General features: G+C 43.6%; 1 protein-coding gene across 10 annotated transcripts in view; it reads right to left on the bottom strand.

Moving 5' to 3' along the window:
• TNRC6B (trinucleotide repeat containing adaptor 6B) overlaps nucleotides 1-17,689 on the bottom strand; it is a 217,752-nt gene that overhangs the window by 65,861 nt on the left and 134,202 nt on the right. For all 10 annotated transcript variants that reach the window (XM_050916818.1, XM_050916884.1, XM_050916874.1 and 7 more), the window contains 3 exons: nucleotides 10,862-10,883; nucleotides 8,289-8,633; nucleotides 279-2,588 (listed from right to left, as the gene is read on the bottom strand). In XM_050916818.1, coding sequence (XP_050772775.1) covers nucleotides 279-2,588; nucleotides 8,289-8,633; nucleotides 10,862-10,883 — 2,677 coding nt within the window. The remainder of the gene's footprint in view (nucleotides 1-278; nucleotides 2,589-8,288; nucleotides 8,634-10,861; nucleotides 10,884-17,689) is intronic.

A 17,689-nucleotide genomic window follows, 5' to 3' on the forward strand; every position in this document is an offset into this window, starting at 1 on the left:
CATTTGTTTAGACCAATGGTTTTCAAACTTTTTGTATTGGTGACCCCTTTTGACACAGCAAGCCTCTGTGCCCCCACCCCTCTAAATTAAAAAACATGTTTTTACATTTAACACTATTATAAATGCTAGACATGAAAAGGGGTTTGGGGATGGAGTCTGACAGCTCTCAACCCCCCCACGTAATAATCTCATGAGCCCCCTGAGGGGCCACAATCCTCACTTTGAGAACCCTTGGTTTAGACATTTAGTTTCATATACTCTACTGAAGAGAATGGTACCTGATGCTGTTGATTTGCTAGTCATTGGAGTAGGCAGGCTTTGTTCTCGTGGAGCCTGTCCCCCTTGCGAGTTCTTGTCCCACAGGTTCACATTCTTGTAGTTATAACTGCTAGGGTCTCCCCATGCTGAAGTGCCATCATCAATATCCATTTTCCGACTGACTGATTGTGGAGAAGGTTCTTCCCAGCCACTGGGTTCCTCGTCCTTGGGGGCAGCTGGCTGTGGCCCACTGCTCCAGTTTGGATTTGGAGGTCGCCCATTACCTGGAGGTGGTGGACCCCAGGAGCCAGAAGTCTCCTGCTGCTGCTGGTGCTGCTTATTCCAGGAATTGGTCTGTCGACCATTCTCATTCCATGCTGGCGTTCTTTTACAATCATCCCATCCGCCCTTTGAAGCGGCATTTGCATTTGCACCATTACCCCAAGTCCCAATCTCATTTTGCCCACCTTCACCCCAACCCGACACTGGTTTGTTTCCTGCACCTTCCCAATTACTGTTTTTTGTTTGGTCAACTTCCTCTCCCCAACCGTTCTTTCCTGAAGACCATCCTTGATTAGGTTGCCGTCCACCCCACCCTTGATCCTTGTTGGAATTGTCATTCCAAGAGGAAGGCTTTTCTTCTGGTCTTACTCCTCCCCAGCTAGAAGAATTGTTGTTCTTATAGTCATTCCACCCTCCTGTGTTTTTGGGGTCCTTCCACTCTGTGGGGGTTGAGAGCTCACCCCATCCAGACTTGTTTTGATTGCTTTGGCTGGGTGCATCTCCCCAGCCCCCTGAGTTCTTTGTCTGTGTGGCAGAGCTCTCCCACCCCTCAGTTCCTTTATCAGATTTCCCCTCGGGCCTTGGCATCTCTTCAATATCCCAAACTGTATCTTGCTTAATTTGAGTTTGGCCCCAGCCAGTGTTTGAAAGCACACGGGGGTCCAAATCAGTCCTGCTCAGCAAAGTCTGCAAGACTGCCTGGCAATCAGGATGCGTAGGCCTGTATGATCGGCGTCCAGAATTGTGACTGTCACTACTTCCTGCTTTGTGGTTGCTTCCAGTGCTTTGACCTCCAACCTCACTTCCTGTAGAGCTGGAAGATCTTCCCCAACAGGGAGCCTGGGAATTGCCTTGGTTTTCAGGAAGGGGGTGGCCCTTTTGATTGTCCCATGCTCCAGTGCTAGAATTTGGTTGGTTTGGACCACTCCATTCTCCAATCTTCAGTTCATCAGACCCAGACGGCTGTTTCCATTCTCCCTGAGAGACCCCAGATGTCAATTTGTTCCCTTCACCCCATTTGTTTTCATTTGAGTGCTGAGGGCCAAAGTTCCAAGACCCACCACCCACAGACCTGTTGTTGTTATCCCAAGAATCATTTCTTGACCCATTAGGTTTTTGAACAGAAACTCCTTTCCAGGAGTCCTCTCTATCCTTTCCATTGTTCCCATGGTTTCCAGAATTGCTTTGTCCAGCGGCTGTGTCAGTTCCAGAAGGCCCCCTAGATGTACCCCAAGATCCAACACTCCCAGTCTTTCTTTCTCCAGTGCTTTGTGAAGGGGCGTCAGTGCTTCTGGAGGGGTTCCCCAAGCCCATTTCAAAGGGCATTCCCTTATTCTCCATAGGGTTTGGCGAACTTAAGTTCAAGGAGTTAGTGTTTCCATTTTTTGGTCCATCAGTGTTATGTATTTGAGCCTGTTCTCTGCCAGAGACAACAAAGTTAACACCCGCGTTTTCCATCTTTGACTGCTGTTCCCTAGAGGTCTGACCTACTGTACTAATCTGTGCATTGGCGTTACCATTATCAGACTCCAAAATCCCTTTCCTAGAATTGCCCTCTTGAACCAGTGCTGGCCAGGCAGATGGGTTGCTTTTTGGGTTAAAGTTGCTGAAGCCAGAACCAGGGCCTATTCTGTCCTGCCCACTCAAGTTCCTCCAATTTCCTAGTCCATTGTTACTCTCCGCAGCAGGGTTGGAAGATTGAACAGATTTAGCTTTGGGGTCAGATTTCCAGGCCCCAAGATTACATTCCTTCCCAGCACTTCCAGACTGACACTGGCTTCCTTTTCCTTTGTTACTAGTGGTGCTTCCTGGCAGAGTGCTCTTCTCTGAGCCAGGGTTCGAGGCACTGTTGTTATCGGTGGTATTTTCGGAAGAAGACTCAGCGTCTTTGCTGGCAATACAAGGCCACTCTTCCATGTCAGACCCGTCTACAATCACCTTGTCCCAGACGTGAGTTGGGTTGGCGTTGGTGCCGTTGTTGGAGGCGGCTCCAGAACCCCAAGTGGAATTTGCATAATTTGAAGCAGCAGCACCTCCAATTGTTGAATCTAAAAAGATGAAGGTCATGACTATTGGTTACTATTTATAAGTTGTTTAAAGATTGCATTTCCAAACAACATCAATTATTGTTTTAATTTATAAACTTTGTTTTTCAAAGACTTATGAACTCAGCCAATTATAGCAGAATATTACACTGGAAAATGGCATATGAGCTACTCTTATTAAAACATTCAATATTCCAGAAAAAAAAAATCCTCACATTCAATTCAATTTTGTAGGCAATTAAAACCTCACTAAGGACTGGTTCCTTTTGCTAACAGCCCTGTTATTCAACTTCAAGCAGTAATTTTTTAAACAATACAAAGGCAACTGCTGATGCAAATTCAGATTTTTTATTTTTATTTTATTTTATTTTTATTTTTTTTAAGGCTAGCTATAAAATTATGGTGAACTGGTCAAAATTCAGCACTGACAAAATAATATTGAAAATATAAGTGCAAGTTGTAACATAATGCAACTTATACTGGCTTGGCATTCAGTGGCTTTGCCAACCAAGTATAACTTACACACAGAAGGGAAGAAAGGAAAGTGTTTCAGAAAAAGCACCTAACAGAAGGATATAATATTTAACAAGTCCTCCCTCCATTCCCTCACTTTACCAAACAGTTTAAGTTGATATTCTTGCTACATACTCCTTTCTTCCCATAAGTGTGCATATTACACTAATTTTGCAAAGATATTGAATGCCAAACCAGTGCAAGGTTATACTACATTGACACACACACATGCACTGAATATAGCCCAGAGACATCCAGGGAATTTGCACGGGTTTACATCAGCTATAAATCCAATCTACTATAATATTAGACAGTCAATTCTGCCTTCATGATTATCACATGTACACAGATGTGTTACTGATAGTACCACAGTGGTCTGGCAGCACTCCTCCACCATCCTCCTTGCACTGCCTTATTGATATTATCAGACTAATCTTTAAGGAGAACAAGCATGGGCATTAAATTGGGGACATGTTCTCTCTGTTTTGAGGCGCTTGCCATTTTTCTGTCCAATTCTAACTGCAGAGCCTTCAAGATGCCCTGCTAAAAATGTTCCCAGGATGAGTGCATTCTCCATCTCCCTATGTTCATTTCTTCTGTAGTGAGCCCCAGTACCACCGTGGTATCTGGTAATCTTACTTCTCCAGTAGAGCTAATATGGTGGGGAAAGAAGTTCCCAACAATATTTGTGTCAGTATCTTGAACAACAGGTCTGTACATACACTGCTGCCACACCATCAGCACTGGCTAGTGTCATGTGAAATTAAGTCACACCCATTTAAAAATATACTTCTAATACTAATACACACACACACACACAGGATCTTTGTTTTAACTGTATATCAAAAGTGACAAAATGGGAACATTCAGTTACTAATGTTTTTATTAAAAACAAACAGAACTGTTAGTACAAGTTCCATGCTTTTTTAGTTCACTAGCTGAACTGATGGTGTCTCTCTCAGCCAACCTCCAGAACCTCAGTGAAGAAGAGCTGCTCTTTGACTCTCAGACCTTGAGACCAACTCAACAGAATAATGCTGCATGCAAAGGTATGGTTTCTGCTCCCAGGAACAGCTCTACAACATGAATAATTTCCCTTGCATCTACCTGAATGTGTTCTAACATCATCCAGGACTGGAGTGCCTGCTAATCCACAGAATGTGTTTTGCTGCATTCTGACAAATGTTGAAAGGAAACTGACTCTCCCCATACACGCCAATCCCTACAAATAGTCTTGGGGAATTTACAGAAGGGTTTTGTCCTACTAAGACTATAGCTGAAGGCTCGCTTTTAAGCTGACTTTCCCTGATAACAAATATTATGTGGAGAGGATAAGCAAGTTTCTCATCTGACTGAGATGAAAATCAATTACTATTTTATAGATTAATTTGAAATGAAATGTAAAGCTGTACCACTTTTATCCTTACATAAGAGCGCATAAAGAACATCAGTAATTAATGCTTGGAGCTCAAAAACTCTCCTGGCTGATGATGTTGCCTTAAGATACAGACTTCAAGGAGTGACAACAGAATACTCTCCCAGAGGCTTAAATCAAGAAACCATCAGCTTGGGTAGTACTACACTGTATTCCCAAAAAGGTGGGACAGCATTAAAACAACCCTTCAAAAGTATCTTGTACTGGAACATGAAAGGCTGAGATGCATACTCTAAAGCTCTGCCTATACTACTAACTTTATCTATCAAAAACTTCCACTGTTGCTGCCATTGTTTTAGCTACCTGCTGTGACTACATTGGAGACTCAGTATATGGACTGCTTACTGACTCCAGCAGCTGTTTTCTGCACTGCATTTACTGAATTTGCTCAGTGCAAATCTAGTCAACTGATTAGATTAGATTGTGGAACTAAAAACAGCTGCCAGAGCTAGACAATAATCTACACTAGGGTTCTCAGAGCAGATGACTTGGTGTTAATAAGGGTGGTTATTTTTTGTAAACAAAATACACAGTCCTGATTTCTTGAGACACTGAGGGCTAAAATGTCTAACAGGTATTGCTACAGGTGTATTTCTTCATGATGCCATTTATAGTCTCTGTCGTGCAGCAGCACGGGATTTGCTGTTGAAGGTTTCTGACTTTTCAGTAATACCTCCAGCAAGTTCTGTAAGAAGACTTGATCTAGGATAACAGATGTATGATCCACCTTACTAGCTGCAGAGACACTGGTGAAGTATTTAACGTTTCTTTTCTGAATCTTCACTTATCACCAACAAGAGACAAAAAGATGGCCTCACTTCTACATCTAGGAACTCCATGTGATAAAAATCTCTGGCCCAGGTCAGGGTTATCAGCAAAATATTGAAGCTTTGTCCTGTGTGATTTTCTTACTTATCCTGGGGATCACTGGTACTGTACAAATAACGTTTGCTTGCAGGATAATGTTGTTAAATAAGAAGGTATCTGTCAACAAAAGACCATTGCCCTCCTCTGGTGGAAAAATGAAGATTTTGAGTGTTGGAAACAGATCTATCGGCAGAAGAGGACTTGACAATGAAATCTTCTAACGTCCATTCTTGTTGAAGCTTGCTTTTTCTGCTTATTTCATCCACAAATGTATTATCCTTGCCCAGAAGATGGATTGCTACACACGTGATGAGTTGGATGCATCCATTTCCAAAGATGGACCACTCCTCAGCACTGAAGATTTCACCAAAACCTTCCTTGGCAATCTGCTGAGCATAACATAAGTGTTCACCTTCACCATCACCACATTACCTTCCTTTGAATATAGGGGAGAAATTTTAAATGAAGGCTGAATTACTCTCAGCAATCAGTGCACGTGTGTGTCACTTGGTCTCTAAAAGTTTCAGATTATCAATTGGCTCAGGTTTGGGTCTCCCCCTGCCTTGGAAATATTCCTCAGTAAGACCTCTGGTGATTTGAAAGGGATACCTTTTGCAAATACTGTGCGAATTAGTCCACCATACAAAAAGAGACGGACATCCTGAGGGATAATTAACAGTATTAAAATTGCAAATGGACTTATGAAGATAGATGAAACCATCAGCCCCAAGTAGCTTCAGGAAAACAAATACTGGGTTTTGAGGCTGAGATTACACTGACTGTACAAAATCCAAAGACATCCCACAGTACTTCAAATAGTCAGTTCTTCTCATAGTAATAGCTGTACAGCCAGGAATCTATGCCTGAAGCATCACAGGCAGCTTCTAGAGAATGCTTTGCTACTACTATAAGTCTCCTCTATGACTACATCTTTCATCTCCTTCTTCAGATTCTCAGGAAGATGTTACAACAATGGAACAAGCATAGTCCACATTATAAAGTCATACTAGCCCAAAAAGTTTTGTAGTTTGCCAGTCTGATCTGTAAAGTCACTTCTGATTGAGATTATCCAGCTTCCTGGCACCTTTAAGCTTACGATATTTTCTTGGCCCTATTTTTTCTTTTTACATACACCATCAAAAATAAGGAGATTGGGTATTGGAAAAAAAGAATCAAACTCTTGAACAGGGACCTGGTATAACTAGTCTGCCTGCGAAGACAATGGTGGGGCAGAAAATTGTATTATCCTCCTCATCTTCAGAGACTCCATAAGGGCCCCTTCTTTGAAAGACATGACCGTCACTCTGCCACGTTAGGTTGGATCTAGGATACCAAATAACTTCTGACCCATTTCTTGAACTATGGAGACTTCAGGCTATATTGCTCCCACAATCCTGGTTAACAGATCTGGATGGATTTAAAAGAGTGGTACACTATGAATGATAGATGATGCTGTCTTTTCTTCTTCCCTTGACTTCCCAATATTAAGGAAAGTGCCCTTGTTGCTTCAGCTGAAGCTGTTATTTGCTTCTTGGACTCACACAAGAAGGGAAATCTCTCAAATGGAGTCTGCTTTTTCCCCAAGAACATAACCTTAAAAAAGGAACTACTTAAGTCAGCTTGACTCTTCATATGGCCTGGAAGCTTATAAAAGAGCTTCTTCCATCATCAACTGTAGTCAAGACACTTGGTCCCGAGACAAAAAAAAATGAAGTCAAAAACAGTAGGGGCATATATCCCTCACTTCAGCATTTAATATACTGGGTACAGAAATCTGTCATAGTCCTCTTGTCCCAAAAGAAGAGCAAATCCTAAAAACCATCCTTTTATTCTGGAATCTAATATCACAACAGGAAAAACAAACAAAGATATCACCATTAGGAAAACCGGTTCCTACAAATTACTTAAACCCTGCAAATCAAATTTATTTTACAGAAAACTAAAAAGCTTCCTAACACACAATTTTAAGAAACTAGGTCCCACCTTGGGAGGAACAATCAAGAAGAATGGTCACCAGACAGTCAGGGACGACCAGGAGTTCTAACTTACTACTTCACCGAGACTAGAAATGGACCACGCCTGCTACGATTCACTTCAGCTAATGTCTACAGAACTGATATATTTGGTCTTTAATTTTATGCTGACTAGAACTTAAGCACTGCTGTTGTAACTATCCTTAGCTAAGCCAGAAAAGACAGAGGCAAAAAACTGCCCGCAGCAGGAAGAGAGGTGGATTGCAACAAAGATCCTAACAAGCCTACTGGAGATTGCTGCACCATCAGCTAGCTAAGGAACAACTGTTACTCCAAGTTGGTGATCCACCACACTGTATTCCCAAACCCTGTAGTGCTCTTACATGTGTTTTAGTATGTAATATCACAATACCTAAAGACAAAAACCTGGATGAAGGAGGATTTCTTTATGCATTACAAACTACAACAAAATAGAAGCCCTGTACAAAATGGAAAGACTACAATTCCTAGGATAAACACTTTATATTTCAGCTCATAAGTTTGGGGGGAGGGGGGATTTCTATTTGATCCTAGCTTACACAGTACCACCCAATTAGAGAGGTGCATTATTGTGTGTTGAAAAGAGGGAAGACATACCCTATCTATCAAGGATCTGGTACTGGCTGGTGTCAGAAGCAGGGACAGACTATTGGACTAGATGGACCATTGCTCTGTTCCAGTATGGTAATTCTGATGACAATGTTTTGGGTGTTTTTTTTTTTAAAATGATCAATACTCTAAAAATGTTAAAAATCAGCAGCGCTAGGGAGCATAAAGGTAAAGTAAAATAACTTTTCTAAAAGTTAGACGTTTTAATACATATAACACATCTGTGAACGATTTTACTTGATCCTTCTTCAGCTAAGCCTTCCTTACCTGTTGCAGTCCCACTATCGCTCTGCAGCACTGCTCCTATCACTGGTTGTGCGTTGTTTGGGTTTGCTCCAGGTGCTGAAGAGGGAGGAAGCCCTGCCCCACCCCCAAGTAGCATACAGGATGGAGGAGGGGGCTGCCCACGTTTCAGTAACACTTTGTGGTCCTGCTGGCAACGGAATCGCGGCGGCACCTCCCGAGGCATGTAGCGGGCGGCGCTTGGCGGTTGTCCGTTCGGCACTGCCACCCTTTTGGCATTGTTGCCACCATTGACTGGTGGCGATGGAGAGCTGCCAATTGGGCTGGCGGCCACTGGCTGGCTTGAACTTGGTTTCGTCACTTCGGGCACTGGAACACAAGAGGAAGGAAAATTATAACTTTATAAGATACAAAACCTAACAAATGGATATAAGAACACATTGAAATTGAATTCCCCTCAGAATACTGTGCAAATTCAACCTCATCAAGAAACTAGTCAAGTTAAGCAGAAGCCGAGTATTTGCTTGTCGTCACCAGTGATTTAGACATCATGGGTGAAATCACAGATTGAAGTTTTAAATTTAAGTCAATGATTATTACAAATTTTGTAATTTTTTCCTATTTCTTAATCTTTGGTTTACTTAGGGGCACTGTTGTGTGCTGCCATATGGAAAATCTGAATTTAGGTCCCAAGCTTTTACCTTGCTCATTAAGGCTATGTTGTCATTACAAAAAAAAAATAAAAATAAATAAATACAAATAAAAATAAAAATGAGTGGGTGTTGTGTTTTGTTTTGTACAGTGAGGAGACAGCTCATCCCCATTAGCTATCTTGCTATAAAAGCCTAGTGGAGACCAGAATGTGTAATTTTTACTACACTGTAGGCAGGTGAGGTCAATCAAAGGTGGAGGCCATAGCACTGACCGCATCTCATTATATCAAGGTAAAGACTACCTGGTACTTTTATCTCCATGAGGCTTTTACAGCGAGATAGCTAACCCACATTTGTTTTAACAGTAAGATAGCTAAACAAACAAAAACATCATTTTGGGTAGGGACAATATAGCCTAAGCCAGGAAGTATGCACAGCTGCTAGAGGAAGGAAATGTCTTCTTTCATTTTGGAACAACTCTCTCTGCCTGGCCCAGGAATGCTGTTTACAATCTCTATAATGAGATCTAGTCAAAATGGGCTTGCAATTAAGGGCCTCTCTGAGTAGAGGTGTAGCAATAAGAGGAGGGAAATGAGGGAATCCCTAGGGGAGCTGGTGCCTTAACAAAACCATCTTCATCTACTTGGGAGGTTCCAGAAACAGTACATCTACACTCCTCTATTGTAGACGTTTCTAGAAAGGAAGCCAAGTAAACTCACACATTAAACAGTTCGGAAACAAGGGTAGAATTTGTTATATCCTAACCAGGTTGCTAGAAGTCAAAACATTTCACAAAGACATGCTCAGACTCCAAAACCAAGGACACATTTTAGAGCTGTAACTACTCCAGTCTCTCCTGTGAACTGAAGTAACAGTAGCATTAGAAGGGGCTATTCTCTCAAACATCACATTACTGATGTTATTCACCTTTTAAATATAAACAGAGACTTTTTTTTAGGAAAGAGGTAGAATATCACAAGAAAACGAATTCCTCTAGACAACAGAATGTGTTATATCCCATTTTTATCTTTGTAAACAGCTGGTGATGGGTTTTCTGACTATCCTATGCAAGTTTTAATGTCCAAAAATTATGAGGATTTTTTTTTTAATTTAAGCCAAATTACTACTTGTCCTTTGCTGCCTCTTTTTAGTCACAGTTTCCTCCACTACCTTCACAATGCTGGGATGCAAATTAGGTTCAAGTATATTTTAAATCAGGTGAGCAAGTTATGATGCTTATCTACCATCTTTCTGTCTCCATTTGACATTCAAGTCTCGAAGCTTTAACATCTCTTAATTCAACTCAAGCAGAGTAGAATGTTTTGCACTCATTTTGGTGTTCCCTCACTAAGAACTACTCTCTCTCTCGCTCTCGCTCCCATTCTATGCATCTACTCTGTGTTAGTTGGTGGCTACACTGCTGAAAAGCTGAACTTTTTTAGAGATTTCAACATTAGTCTAATTCATGTATCAGAGGGGTAGCCGTGTTAGTCTGGATCTGTAAAAGCAGCTAAGAGTCCTGTGGCACCTTATAGACTAACAGATGTTTTGGAGCATGAGCTTTCGTGGGTGAATACCCACTTGGTCGGTATTCATCCGCGAAAGCTCATGCTCCAAAACGTCTGTTAGTCTATAAAGTGCCACAGGACTCTTTGCTGCTTTTACATTTAATTAATGAGACATCATCACAGCTAAGATACTATTTTATTCAAAAAGGCCTTCTTTTCTTCTTTAAACATTTTGAAGGCTGACTGAAAACGTTCCTACATATTCTCTTCTTGACCATTACAGCAGTTATTTCTGCTTATTACTCACGCAGAAATGCCTCATCATGCGACATGAGAGTCTCACTCGCTTATCCAAGAATTTTAGTCAAGGACAAAGGACTGTTCTGAGCCTGCACAAAACTATGCTCTATAGATTTAAACAAATTAAATCTCTTACCTTTGGTTTTTTGATCTGTGACCTGCAAATTAAAAACAAGGAAGTTAATAAAAGCAAGAAAAAACAGCTGCTCTACAATGCAGCCTTCATTTATTACTACAAGACCAGTCTCTCTCAGTTTAAAAATCAGCAGAAAAATCAAAAGCTGAAGTACCCTGCTCAAAATTTTGTAATGAAAGTTTTCAAGAGGACCAAGGGCTATTTATCATCACCTCTGTGACATATTTGGTCCAAACAAACATAAATAAGAGGAAGAAGTTACTTCATTTATGATAATTTGTAAGAGACGTTTCCGCTGTAGCATTTTAAAGCACAAATATGTATCACTCAAAATATGGCTTTTTAATATTAGAAGAAATCCCTACCATAACCAACTGCAAAGCACAATGAAAAGAAACCTAAAGAATGTCACAGACAGCCCCATAAGCGAGCACTGTTACAGTGACATCTCATGCTGCCTACAGGGACAACTTTAGCAAAGAGCACCAACCCATCTCTTTGCTGTCTTTCCCATCATCTTTCTCCCTTGCCATTTTCTTTTCAACTTCAACCATATTATCACGATCACAAATGGGAATCTGCAATACCTCCAGCACCGTCAGATTTCAAAATCCTGTGAATACAACAGGCTCTCTATAATTGACCTCCTGAATTGAACCATCATACCAGTCAACCCCTTCCCACCCCCCATTTTTGCTTTTGCTGTACTTTTAAATTCTTTTAGCAGTATAGATTTCCAGCTACAGTAGAACCAAATATTCCACTGGTATGTTCTCTGGAATTGTTTGTATTGTGGCATGTTTTGAACTTGTTGGTCATGAGCTCCTCTACACAATAAGGGAAAACCCCAAGATCATCATGTGTCAGGCTCTGTGTTACCTCTTCTTAAAAGAAATTGCTGAACCAGTCCCTAATTCTGGATAGTACAGTCACAACACAGAATAATAGAAATACTACAAGTAAAAGGCAATTTATTGTCTACACCAATCTAGCCAGATTTTGTACAGTAAATAATAATAAAAAAGAAACACAAACCACTCAATTGCTGCTGGCAGCGTTCCACTTTGGAAAGATGCTCTTTGGGGTATGTGAAACAGAACATACCCCAAAATATAAAATGCCATCCCTCCCCCGAGGCTCAATAAACTTCACTCACAATTATATAAGCCCAAAGTCTCACTACATGACAAGCAGCAAAAATATATTGCTTTTCATAACAAATCAGATTTTTGTTTTACTGTTTCGTTTTTTAGGGATTTCAACGTTAGCCTAATTCATGAGAGATGACATTAAAATATTACACACATGTGAAAGTATGCTCTGTTTCAACAACACAGCTAAAATTCCCCATCCCCACATTTCTCCATGCCCTAAACTCCCTTCCTGCACTCCTTTTTAAAACAGGGAAATAATTATGACATTTTTACACAAAGAAAGCCAAAAGAGAAAAACAACTCATGAAGGCCATATTGTAGTGCTGCTATGTTTACTATATTTAACCTGGGAGACAGTAAGTCTCTCTGTAAGAAACTTACCATATATACTCGTTCATAAACCGAATTTTTTTTTAGTAAAAAAGGGAAGTACCAGAGAAGAGGGTCGGCTTATGAACGGGTATAGAGAGGGAGAGGGAGCAAGGAGAGGCAGCACAGCCAGCAGAGACAGAAGGGAAGAGGTAGGGCCAGAGTCTCTTCCCTTCTGACCATGCTGCTCTCCCCTCAGCCTCCAAAGTAGCTGCAGCTCTGGGGCTGGCAGACTGTAGCTGTGCCACTCAGCCCTGCCCACCAAAGCAGGCTGTGGCAACGCTGCTGGAGCACGCTGCGGCCGTGCCGCCCGACCCTGCTTGCTGGAACACGCTGTGGCCACGTCGCCTGGTCTGGCCCGGCAGAGCAGGCTGCGGCCGCGCTGTCCAGCCTGCCAGAGCAGCTCCAGCCAGGTCAGATACATCCTCCACTGGCCCTCCCCAGATAAGGTGGGAAGGGATCGGATGGGGAGAGTGCGGGAGTTCTGGGCTAGGGGTGGGGTCATGTGGAGGGTGGTCACAGGGGTTACTCCTCTAACTCCCAGTTTCTCCCCCGAAAAAAGATTTCCCCCACAGTTGCTGTCCCAGCCCGTCAGGGAAAGCAGTTGTCACACCTGGACACTTTGTTTACTTCGGTTTACCTCCGTGCCTGCGGACGCTCGAGGTAAACAAACCATCTCAGCCCACCAGCGGCTTATCCTGACGACCCGGGAGCCAAAGTTTGCTGACCTCTGAATTATAGGGTCGGCTTATGAACAGGTTATACAAATTTTCCATTTTTACTTATCCATCTTGGGGGGGTTGGCTTATAAACGAACCAGCTTATGATCAAGTATATACGGTAATCTAGCAAAGAGAGTTATTCATAGAATCGTAGAAATGTAGGGCTGGAAGGGACCTCGAAAGAGTCATCAGCTCCCAACTGCTGTACCGAGGCAGAAACAAGTATAGACCATCCTCATCCAACCTGTTTTTAAAAACCGCCAATGATTTCCACACTCTCCACTGGAAGCCTATTCCAGAACTTAACTGTACTTTTAGTTACAAAGTTTTTTCCCCAATACCTAACCTAAATCTTCCTTGCTGCAAATTAAGCCCATTAATTTTAGTGTCTGCACCAAACCCTACATTGTATCCTTCATCCCAATGAGAGATTCTGTCCTTACGACTTCTCAAAATTTTAGCAAAGAAGTCTGAAGAGATTTGTTACTGCACCATAGATCACAATGAACTATCTATCTGTGGGAAACTTAGATTGTGAGCACTAGAGGGGCTATGTTGAAGAAAGGGAAGAAGCGACCTCAATTTAACAGTACTGGACAATCTAGTGAAAGTGTGAAAGACACAAGGCTAGAAAAATATCTCCCTCAATAGTTTTGATTGGAAACCAAACATTTTGTTATGCAGAGTTGCACATGTGACTTGTTTGTAGATTACTTTCTTGCACATGCCATGAGAAAGATGCATCACTGGCAAGAAAAAAAAAGGTTCTTCAAGATGTGTTGTTCATGTTGATTCCAATCAGGTGTGTGCGTGTGCACAATGTCCAGAAGATTTTTCCTTTAGCAGCATCCATTGGGTTGGCCTAGGTGCCCTCTGGAGTTGCACTTTCATGGTGTCTAATATATAGCCCAGCCGACCCGCCACCTCTTCAGTTCCTTCTTACTCCGACAGAGGGGTAGGAGGGTGGGTATAGGAATGGACATGAACAACATCTTGAAGAACAACAGTTACAAGAAGATGAGTAACCGTTTTTTCTTCCTCAAGTGCTTGTTCATGTCAATTCCAATCAGGTGACTCCCAAGCAAAATTAGGAGGTGGGGTCAGAGCTGAAGTACTGCTCTACTAAAGGCCGCATCATCTCTGGCCTGCCGAGTAACTGAATAGTACACGACGAAAGTGTGTATTGGATGACCACATCGTCGGCCTGCAGATTTCCTGGGTGGGATCTGAGCCAGGAAAGCTGTTGATGAAGCTTGCACCCTTGTAGAGTGCGCCGTTATTGAAGACACTTGGATTCCTGCTAGATTGTAGCACTTGGTAATGCATGCCACAATCCATGATGAAATGTGCTGTGTCGAAACAGGCTGGCCCTTCATCCTGTCCACTGCTGTGACAAAGAGCTGTACCAACTTCATGAACGGTTTTGTCCTCTCATTGTAAAAGACCAGTGCTCCGCGGCCATTGAGAGTGTGTAGCCTCTGCTCCCTGCTACTCACATGAGGTTTTGGGTAGAAAACCAGAAAGGAAAATGTCCTGGTTGATGTGGAACTGCGATATCACTTTCAGGAGGAAGGCTGGATGGGGCCTGAGCTGAACCTTGTCCTTAAAAAACACAGTGTAGGGTGGCTTAGACGTTAGAGCCCTAAACTCAGACACCCTCCGGGCTGAAGTTATTACCACCAGGAACGAAACCTTGTAGAAAAGGTAGAGCAGGGGGCATGTTGCTAGAGGTGCCCCATAAGCCTAGAGAGGACCAAGTTAAGGCCCCTGGTTGGCGGACGTGCTGGTACAACCTGCGGAGGCCCTTCAGGAAGCGACCGACCAGGCGGTTAGCAAAAACTGATCAGCTCTGTACCCCAGATGGAAAGCCGAGATGGCAGCCAGGTGTACTCTTATAGAAGACAAGGAGAGACTTTCCTGATATAGGTGGAAAAGCTAATCCGAGATGGGGCGCATCGAGGCTAGCACCGGGGGAAAGTCGCGCTGAGCTGACCAAACTGAAAATCTCTTCCACTTGACCAGGTATGTAGCCCTAGTGGAGGGTTTCCTACTACCCAAGATAACCTGTCTCATAGACTCATAGACTCTAGGACTGGAAGGGACCTCGAGAGGTCATCGAGTCCAGTCCCCTGCCCTCATGGCAGGACCCAATACTGTCTAGACCATCCCTAATAGACATTTATCTAACCTACTCTTAAATATCTCCAGAGATGGAGATTCCACAACTTCCCTAGGCAATCTATTCCAGTGTTTAACTACCCTGACAGTTAGGAACTTTTTCATAATGTCCAATCTAAATCTCCCTTGCTGCAGTTTAAGCCCATTGCTTCTTGTTCTATCATTGGAGGCTAAGGTGAACAAGTTTTCTCCCTCCTCCTGATGACACCCTTTTAGATACCTGAAAACTGCTATCATGTCCCCTCTCAGTCTTCTCTTTTCCAAACTAAACAAACCCAATTCCTTCAGCCTTCCTTCATAGGTCATGTTCTCAAGACCTTTAATCATTCTTGTTGCTCTTCTCTGGACCCTCTCCAATTTCTCCACATCTTTCTTGAAATGCGGTGCCCAGAACTGGACACAATACTCCAGGTGAGGCCTAACCAGCGCAGAGTAAAGCAGAAGAATGACTTCTCGTGTCTTGTTTACAACACACCTGTTAATGTCTGACTTGTTCTGAACAGGAGAGCTCGAACGGATTCAGACATGGAGCCTCCAGGCTGTGAGATGCAGTGACTGCAGGTTCAGGTGCTGGAGCCGCCCGTGATCCCGCATGAAAAGGTCTGGGAAGAGCTGCAAGGTAACTGGGGCTCCCACTGACATGTCTAGGAGAGACATCTACCAATGCTGGCGGGGCCAGGCTGGTGCTACGAGAATGACCCGGAGCCCTGTCTCTGCAGATCTTGAGCAGGACCTTGTGGATGAGTGGTATGAGCGGGAAGGTGTACAGAAGCGGTCCCCCACGATGGAGGAGGAACAGATCCGCTGTGGAGCCCGGACTGTGATTCTGGAAGGAGCAGAACTGCTGACACTTCCTGTTGCGTCAAGTGGCGAAGAGGTCGATCGCGGACAACCCCACGTCTGGAAGAGCGAAGATGCAACGTCTGGGCAAAGGGACCATTCGTGGCTGTGAAAAGTCCTGCTGAGGTGGTCCGCCAGCTCATTCTGGACCCCTCGAAGGTACGACGCCTGCAGATCGACTGAGTGCTCTATAAGAAAGTCCCATAACCTGAGGGCTTCCTGGCACAAGAGAGAGGAGCGTGCACCCCCGTTTGTTAATAAAGAACATCGCGGTCGTATTGTCAGTCATGACCGATATGCATCAACCTGCTAGATATGGGCGGAATGACTGATGCGCTAGGAGTACTGCCTCGAGCTCCCTGACATTGATATGAAGACAGAGATCTGTCTGTGCACAGAGGCTCTGAGTCCTGTGGTCCACCAGATGGGCTCCCCACTCCAAATCTGACGTGTCTGTCACCAGCATTAGGGATGGTTGTGGGGCAGTGAAGGGGACTCCTGAGCATACCTGCTGAACATCCATCCACCACAGGAGCGAGCTGAGGATAGGGCAAGGCAGGGTCACGATCCTGTCCAAGCTGTCCCTGGCAGGTCTGTACACTGACGCAAGCCACAACTGAAGCGATCAAAGCCTGAGTTTGGCATACTAAACCACATACGTGCAGGCTGCCATGTGGCTGAGAAGTTTGAGACAATTTCTCGCAGCGGTGGTGGGGAACTGCCTGAGTCCCTGGATCATGGTGTCGAGGGCCTGGAATCTCACCTGCGGGAGGAATGCTCTGGCTTGGGTTGAGTCCAGAACCACCCCCATGAACTCTAACCTCTGGGCTGGGGACAGAGTCAATTTCACCTCATTCATTAGCAGGCCCAGATTCTCGAAGGTGGCTCTGGTGCCCAGTTTTGGGCCTCACACTACAAGAAGGATGTGGAAAAATTGGAAAAAGCGTCCAGTGGAGGGCAACAAAAATGATTAGGGGGCTGGAGCACATCACTTATGAGCAGAGGCCGAGGGAACGGAGATTGTTTAGTCTGAAGACGAGAAGAATGAGGGGGTATTTGATAGCTGCTTTCAACTCCCAGAAAGGGGATTCCAAAGAGAATGGATCTAGACTGTTCTCAGTGGTAACAGAAGACAGAACAAGGAGTAATGGTCTCAAGTTGCCGTGGGGGAGGTTTAGGTTGGATATTAGGAAAAAGTTTTTCACTAGAGGGTGGTGAAGCACTGGAATGAGTTACCTAGAGAGGTGGTGGAATCGCCTTCCTTAGAGATTTTTAAGGTCAGGCTTGACAAAGCCCTGACTGGGATGATTTAGTTGGGAATTGGTCCTGCTTTGAGCAGGGGGTTGTACTAGATGACCTCCTGAGGTCCCTTCCAACCCTAATATTCTATGATTCTATGAATGCCACCTGAGCTTCCACTTGACTTCTGGATTGGCCTTTGACCAGCCAGTCATAGAGGTATGGGACACCTGTACCGGATGTCTCAGCAGAAAGGCGGCGATGACTGCCATGCACTTGGTGAAGACACAAGGTGCCGCTGACAGGCTGAAAGGGAGGACAGTAAA

The sequence above is a fragment of the Gopherus flavomarginatus genome, chromosome 1, assembly GCF_025201925.1.
Source record: "Gopherus flavomarginatus isolate rGopFla2 chromosome 1, rGopFla2.mat.asm, whole genome shotgun sequence".
Classification (NCBI taxonomy): domain Eukaryota; kingdom Metazoa; phylum Chordata; order Testudines; family Testudinidae; genus Gopherus; species Gopherus flavomarginatus.